Below are 8,229 nucleotides of genomic sequence, written 5' to 3'. Positions count from 1 at the left end.
TCCACTAACGACTTGGTAAGGTACAAAGTGTAATTTTATGGGCTAGCACCAATTTCACATTTTCCTAAAGTAACTAAGATTGGGAATTTATAATGTATAGTTACTTTATAATTCATTATACTTTTAATGAAAATTTAAAGTCGTATCCTACCCGTTCGGCTAACGACCCTCCACCAATCAAGGAAGCGGTGGGTGAGAGTGGACACCCATTAAGTCACCATTTTATAGGCAACAACCTTATACCCCCTTATAGACCGGCTTCGTGAATGAGGCCTACTAACGGTAAGAATGACATATTCTTATACATCTCTATATAATAAAATTATAATAATAGTATAAGTGTTGATTTTTAAACATTTTAAAAATCTAAGGTTTAATTTGGAATTAAAGTGTAAGACTTTTCAAATTCCAAAACTTGAGGGCAAGAATTGAAACTATTCCAAGCCTCTTCAATTTAGTAACTTATGAGTTTTAATGGTTCATAAAAATGAAGACTCTTCATTTTATGAAACCTCTTTAGTTCTTTAAACACAAATTAAAGTAGTGACCTTTGGTTATCCATAACTTGAGGACATGTTATGGACACCATCAATATAATTAAGATTAAGAATTAAACACACATGGTGGTTACACATAATTCCTATGATCTTCTAAAAACTCATAAGAGCACAAATTCATGTCAAGCAATTTCAAGAAATCATATAAGCATATATAATACTTTGAAATTGTTAAAAGTCATGTAAAATAGATTAACATAATCATTATCATTTTGAAAAACATATTTTACAAGTCCAAAATAGATTGGGATAATGATTCTAATCCATTTCCAGCAACAAAACTCGAAAAATCTGCCCAACTCGATCCTACTCGCCGAGTGCATTATCCTACTCGGCGAGTAGGATGAATTTGTTCATGGACTCGGCGAGTCCTCCCCATGGACTCAGCGAGTACAGTCGTTATAATGCAGAATTTTCGATTTTCAAGCAGTTTTGCATCAAGTATACAGAAAACAATCCTAGGCTCTGATACCAATGATGGGTTTTGAGCATTCTAACACTTCCTAAGTGTACATGCAACCCTAATAACCTTGAATCTATGTTTTCTCTATATACATGCAAATTTCTTTTTCAAGGTTATTTCCTAACTAGCATGGCATGGGGAATATATGAAACATAAAACTAGTAGAAATACATACCTTGTTGTTGCTTGGATTCCTTCAAGAATTTGTGAGCCAAGCACCCCAAATGTTGTGCCTCAAATGCTTCACACAACACCACAAAACTTGGAATAACTTGAGAGAATACTTCTAGCACTCAAAATCGGTTGTGCCCTCTCTAGTAACTCCCCTAGGTCCGATTTTACTAGCCAAAGGGTCCCTTTTATAGTGGTGTCACAATTAGGGTTTTCACATGAATACTCTTAATTGTCATGACTCTTCATTTCTCATGACCTATGGGTTTGTAACTCCCATGGACTATCCATGGAGCTCCAAATGGTTACATCCATAACCCATAAACCATGGATCATTAACCCACCATAAAAGAATTGATGATTGTCATAATCAACCCTTATATATTTAATTAGTCTCACTTTGATCACCAAATTAATACTTGATCAAATACTAATTAAATAATACTATTATTAATATATTAGAACTTATAATATATTAATAATCATCAGTGCCTTATTCTCTCATTTAGTCTATCCAAGTATTACAATGCCATGCAACCCAAATGGACCATCCTGGGTCAGGTCAAGTTCATACCAAATAAAGTTATGGACTTAGACACTATATCCAACAATTTAAGATAGGAGGAAGGCAAAGCACCAAAACAAGCATACGTAAACACCATGGCCGTCAAGCGTTCTAACCCAACCTACTCAGAAACATCAGGGGTAGGCAGGCACTTTGGACGAGGGAAAAGACGACTGGGTTGCTTCAGACCGTTCGTTAAGGATGACAGACGGGGTCCTCGTCCAGATGTATATGTGGCCGCGGACAAGCAGCAAGAGAGAACACCAAAAGGACGGTACTGCAAATACCACAAAAGCAAATCACATGACACTACCAACTATTCAGTCCTTAAAAAAGAAATGGAGGAGAAAAAGCTCAAGGGAGATCTTGTGGAGGTAGCACGCAGCCTGCGCGTCAAGTTTGATGAAAAAAATGCCAAAGGAGCTCCGAAAGAAGGTACTCAGCCCAAAGAAATATTCATGATTCGAGCCAAGAGAAGCAGGAACCTCACGCCCATGACCTCACGCCCATGACACAAGAGCTCACATTCTCAGGACAAGATCACAGAACCGAAGGTTGGACAGGTGGTAACCTTCTCATAAAACAGGCCTCTATTAAAGACGTGGTCATACATAGAGTATATGTCGACATAGGTAGCTCCACAGACATCATCTACGAGGATTGCTTCCGACTCCTTCTAGACTGGTGGAAGGGCGGCTTGAAACCTACAATGGGAAGGTTAGTCGGATTCACGGGACACAGTCTATGGTCGCTAGGCATGATCCACCTCCCTCTTACGCTGACTAGTCATGACAAGCAGCGAAGGAAAACAATCCTGGTCGATTTCGTTGTAATCCAACATTCAGCAGAACATAATATCATTCTGGGAAGGCCCGCCTTGCTCAAATTAGGCGCGATTCCATCCACAATGCACGGGATAGTGAAGTTCAACACTAGCGGAGGTTCGATCACAATCCTGGCCACACTGCCAAGACAACTACAGTGCTTTACGATTATGCAGCCAGCCGAGATAACAATAGAAACCAAAAAAGCACGGGGTGAATCGGCATACGAGAAAGAGGTGATCAGCGAAGAACACCTTGATCAGACAATTAGCATCGGTCGTAACCTTCCAGGGCACACCAGGCAGGCACTCATCGATCTCCTCAGGCGATACAAGCACATATTTGCGTGGACTCCCACATACATGGTAGGTGTAGACTGGAAAATCATCGAACATAAGCTCATGGTTAAACCTGGTACAAAGGAAGTTAAACAGAAAATAAGGGTCGAGGGGGGAGACTGTAGTAGGGCGATCACTGCGAAGGTGGCTAAGCTGACAAAGGCAGGGATCCTGAGGGAAGCAGTTTTCCCAACTTGGATAGCCAATCCTGTCATGGTATGAAAGCATAACAGATCATGGCGCATGTGCATCGATTTCTCCGACCTTAACAAGGCATGCCCTAAAGATTGCTACCCCCTCCCGGAAATTGACCAGGAGGTAGAATCACTACAAGGTTTCAAATTAAAATGTTTTCTAGATGCATATAAAGGGTATCACCAGATCCTGATAAGTAAGGATGATGAGGAGAAAACAGCCTTCTACACCGACCATGGCACATTTTGCTATTCCAAAATGCCCTTTGGTTTAAAAAACGTGGGGGCAAACATACCAATGTCTGGTTGATTCCATGTTCTCAAGCCAGATTGGGAGGAACATTGAAGTATATGTCGACGATATGGTCATTAAAAGTGAGGATGAGGCAAAGATGTTGCAGGATATCGAGGAGACTTTCAAAATGTTGGAGAAAGCAAGGATGAAGCTAAACCCGAGAAAGTGTACGTTTGGTGTGGAAGAAGGCTAGTTCCTAGGATATTATGTTACCAGACAGGGCATCCAGCCCAGCCCAACAAAAGTGGACGAGTTTATGGAAACGCCACCCCCAAGTACTCTAAGAGACGCACAAGGCCTGAATGGGAAAATCACGACGCTCAGTAGGTTTATTTCAAAGTCAGCTGAAAAGGCTACGCCGCTATTCAACACATTGAAAGGATGTACCGAGAAAATTAATTTCCAGTGGACAACGGAGGCAGAGGTAGCACTTCAAGGAAACAAGGAAGTTTCGCACAAGCTACCCACGTTAGCTAGCCCCATTACAGGTGAGATATTATAGGTATACCTATTGACCTCAGCCGAAGCCATATCCTCTGTACTAGTTGTGGAAAGAGAAGGAAAAAAAGCCAGTGTACTTCGTGAGCAGAGCGCTACAAGGCCTTGAACTTAATTACCCCACTCTGGAAAAGCTGGTGCTAACATTGATCTATGCTGCGAAACGGTTGAGACAGTATTTTCAGGCCAACCAAATAGAGGTCCTGGCGAATTGTCCGATTAAACAAATCTTGCTAAAGCCCAAAACCTCAGGAAGACTCGCAAAATGGGTGATCGAATTGGGTGAACATGATATTAGCTACCGGCCAAGGACAAGCATCAAAGGGCAAGCACTGGCAGATTTTCTACTTGAAGTCCCAGGGGAAGGAGATTTAATCAAAAAAGGAATCATGGTGGTAAAAGAAATTCCAGAGGGAAATAGAAAATGGACGTTGTACATCGATGGAGCGTCCAACAGGGAGGGCTCGGGGGTGGCCTAATCTTAACCAGCCCGAAAGGAGAAGAGGTTACGTATGCCCTCCATTTCGACTTCCACCCTCAAATAATGAGGCAGAGTACGAAGCATTGCTCGTTGGCCTACGCTTGGCCAAAAAAATGGGGGCGGAGGCCGTAGCTGCACTGACAGACTTAAGACTGGCTGCCAACCAGGTTAATGGAAGCTTCGAGACAAAAGACAAAATAATGGAAAGATACGTTAAGACAGTGCGACAGATTACCAAATCCTTTAAAGAGTTTACCATCAAGCAAATCCCAAGGAATGAGAACAGGAGAGTAGACGCCCTAAGCAAATTGGCGTCGACATATTTCAATCACCTATCAAAGAGGTTTTTGGTTGAGGTGCTCAAGTAAAGGAGCATAGAGGAACGACAGGTAGGCACACTCACGACAGCGGGACCCACATGGATGACCCCACTAATAGACTACTTACAGCAAGGTGTCCTACCTGGTAGTCATGACGAAGCCAGAAAAATAAGCATAAAGGCACCTTCATACGCTCTAATTCAAGGGGAGCTATACCGGAAGGGGTTCACAACCCCATGACTAAGATGCATGGACGAAATTAAAGGGAAAGAGGCATTGTGGGAAGCACATGCAAGTCAAGAAGGCTCACATGAGGGTACATGAGCTCCAACGAGAAAGGTGCTTCAGATGGGGATCTACTGGCCCACCATGCACCAAGACGCAGCAGAGCTGACGAAAGCAGGTGGGGAGTGTCAAGCGTTCTCCCCAGTCCAAGCAAATCCTCTGGCACCTTTATCCAATATATCCAGCCCCTGGCCATTTTATCAATGGGGAATAGACATTGTGGGACCATTCCCAGAAGCATCAGGAAGGTTAAAATATATGGTTGTGGCTGTGGACTATTTTACGAAATGGATCGAAGTAGAGCCGTTGGCATGCATAATAGGAAGGCACATGATGAAGTTTGTCTGGAAGAATATCATGAATAGGTTTAGCACACCTAAAACGCTGGTAAGTGACAATGGGCTTCAATTTGCTGAAAACCCGTTCAAGGAGTGGTGCGCCAGCAAGGGGATAAATCAACGATTCACGTCAGTGGCACACCCACAAGCAAACGGATAGACAGAAGTGTCCAATAGAACCATTGTGAATGGGATTAAGAAGTGGTTAGGAAAGGCCAAAGGAAACTGGGCGGAAGAGATACCAACGGTGCTATGGTCGTATAGGACCACCCCGCAAAGAGGCACGCGGGAAACACCATTCAGTTTGACATATAGAGCAGAGGAAATGCTTCCAGCGGAGGTGATGATAGGCACGCTAAGGACAAGCCATACCGATGAAGAAGCCAATTCCCGAGACTTGAGGATGAACCTAGATATCCTTGAGGAAAGGGGAGAGAAGGCAATCATACGCCAGGCGGCATACAAGCACGCGACAGAGAGATATTACAATCAAAGAGTCAAGGAAAAAGCATTTAAAGTAGGAGAGTACGTACTAAGAAAGAACGAGGCAAGTCGGGCTCAGCCTCAGGGTAAGCTAGGACCCATATGGGAGGGTCCATACAAGGTTGTAGAAGCAAACCAGAATGGGGCGTACACACTAGAAACAATGGAAGGCAGGCAGATTCCAAGAACGTGGAACACAAGGAATTTGAGAAAATTCTATTTCTAGAAGAAATCCCCTACACGAAAGCAATGAGGTTGGAGTAAGTACTGGTGAATAATCCAAGTGTCAAAGAGCAAGAAACCAAGATCAAAACCTGGGTGCGTGAGCACTAAAGAAGGTCCTGATACTCGATCTGTACTTAGTGTACTGAACTCTTAATGATTAACGTGCGTAATGCTTAGTGCATTTAAGTCTTAAATTTTGGCGTATTAAATTACAATGCTTAGTGCATTTAATGATAATACTTAGTGTATTAAATATTTAGTATATTAAAACCCAGTGAATTCAGCCTTAATACTTAGAGTATTAAGCCTTATAGCCAACGCATATGAGGCTCGACACACTGGCTCATACGGACGCTTAGTGCATCGAATTAACCGAGACATCACCTTTATGCTCAACACAAGGTTTTTTGCTGTGCGTGGACCTATAACATTAATAAATTTAGCAACTAACGATATATGGAGTGATAAACACATAGCGATTACATTGCATATATCATCAAAAGGTCACAGCAAGGATAACATCATCAACAAAAAAAAGCCAAAATAACCACACACGAGAGTTCAAGAGATAAACATCAAAACAACAAACAAACAAGAAACTTCACAGCCCATAGGGGTAGCACATGAAACCTACATCATACCATCACCATCATCTCCATTCCCTTCGGCATTAGTGCCGCCACCTCCACGCACAACAACTTCTTCTACACCTCCAGCATTCTCAACAATGTCATCAACATGACCTGGCTCAGAAACAACATCATTGCACTCATCACCCAAACAAACGTTGGCATCCAAGCGATCGCCAAAACCACCACCACCATCACTCTTGTTAACAACACCCTCACCACCACCAACAATGCTCTTACCATGATCAATTCCATCGTTGCCATCCACCACATCTTCAGGAGTACCATCGGAACCAGAGAAAGCACAAAGATCAAGAACCCCCTATATGTCCAATTCGCCTAGCCCTAGCAATGAAGCATGCTTCATATTAGCAAATGCTAAGAGAGCCTCGTTGACACTAGTAACGGGGCCAGCAGCAGGGGTATCCACAAGACCTTGGTGACCAGCAGTAACCAGAGCAGCACGCACATATTCCGCTCCGACAACAAAGGCGGCGTGACGGCTGAGACTCACCGCCCCCGTAAACTCCGGATGCTCAAGTATCTTATCAACAACTCGCACAAGCCCCACCTGTAATAACCAGTTCAGGTCACATTGTTTAGCGGTCACATTTGATAGTAAGTCATCAACCACCCTATCACGATCGACTACGTTGCGTTCAAGGCTTTCAACCTGAATCGTTAAACCCTCGTTAACCTGAGAAAGAGAGTCAAACTTTGGCTTCCAAACCGGACCTAAGTTCCTCCATCGCAGATTTTTTGGAAGCTAGAAGTTGATACCTTTGCTCTGCACGCTGCAGATCACCAGTAAGTTCTGGAATATGCTGCTCTAACTCAGTTACACGGGCCCCACAACCGGCATGCACAGCTTCCATCTCGTTGAGCGTCTGAATACGTCGAGCCCCGGAAACAAGATAAAACATGGCTTGCGCAATGACGCAGGTCATGTTATGGGACATGGCAGGACTGCCCATAGCCTCCATATCAGCAACAGTGGCAGGAGTAAAGGCATGTCGGCTGAACTCTAAAGCATTAGCACGAACGGAGAGACGAGACTTATTGTGAAGATTCCAAGTGTGGACAAAAGGAGAGGGTTCTGAAGAACCTCCACCTAAGTTCTTGATAGGAGAAACAGGGGTGAGTTTCGGGTCATGAAGATCTTTTGGAGGAGAAGAACTGGTAGAAATAGGGTTAACAACGGAAGCAGGAACTACGGGCTGTTTATGCGCCCCATCAATCCCTTCAGACTGTTGAGCACCATCATCAGGGATAACAACAACGGGTGCCGATGACGAGGAGATCGAGCTTAGAAAGTGTGAGAAACTACGTCTGGTTTGAACTGGCTTGGCGACATTAGGTGTACAGCTCATAGTCTCGCCCATGGCCAAAATGGCCTTCCGTTTGGCCTGTAGTCGCCGAATATCAGTAATGACGCCATCTTTGCTGTCTTCGTCACCCTCGATGGAAGTAGCATGAACGCCACCTAAAGGCATAACAGAAGAAAGTGGGCGAACAAAAAGGGGATCCACCCCGGCAGACAGCGGATCCACACTTGTCATCGGA

General features: G+C 43.6%; 1 protein-coding gene across 1 annotated transcript; it reads left to right on the top strand.

The window, feature by feature from the left end:
* The first annotated feature begins 2,264 nt into the window (after nt 1-2,264).
* Nucleotides 2,265-3,140, top strand: LOC145099495 (uncharacterized). The gene has a single exon (XM_079037063.1). The coding sequence runs from the start codon at nt 2,265-2,267 to the stop codon at nt 3,138-3,140; it is 876 nt and encodes a 291-aa protein (XP_078893189.1).
* Nucleotides 3,141-8,229: the final 5,089 nt, after the last annotated feature.

The sequence above is a fragment of the Lactuca serriola genome, chromosome 4 (assembly GCF_051521515.1).
Source record: "Lactuca serriola cultivar US96UC23 chromosome 4, Lser_US96UC23_V15, whole genome shotgun sequence".
Taxonomy (NCBI): Eukaryota; Viridiplantae; Streptophyta; class Magnoliopsida; order Asterales; family Asteraceae; genus Lactuca; species Lactuca serriola.
The sequence above is the reverse complement of the archived record's forward strand: the minus strand, read 5'-3'. Positions and strand labels throughout refer to the sequence as shown.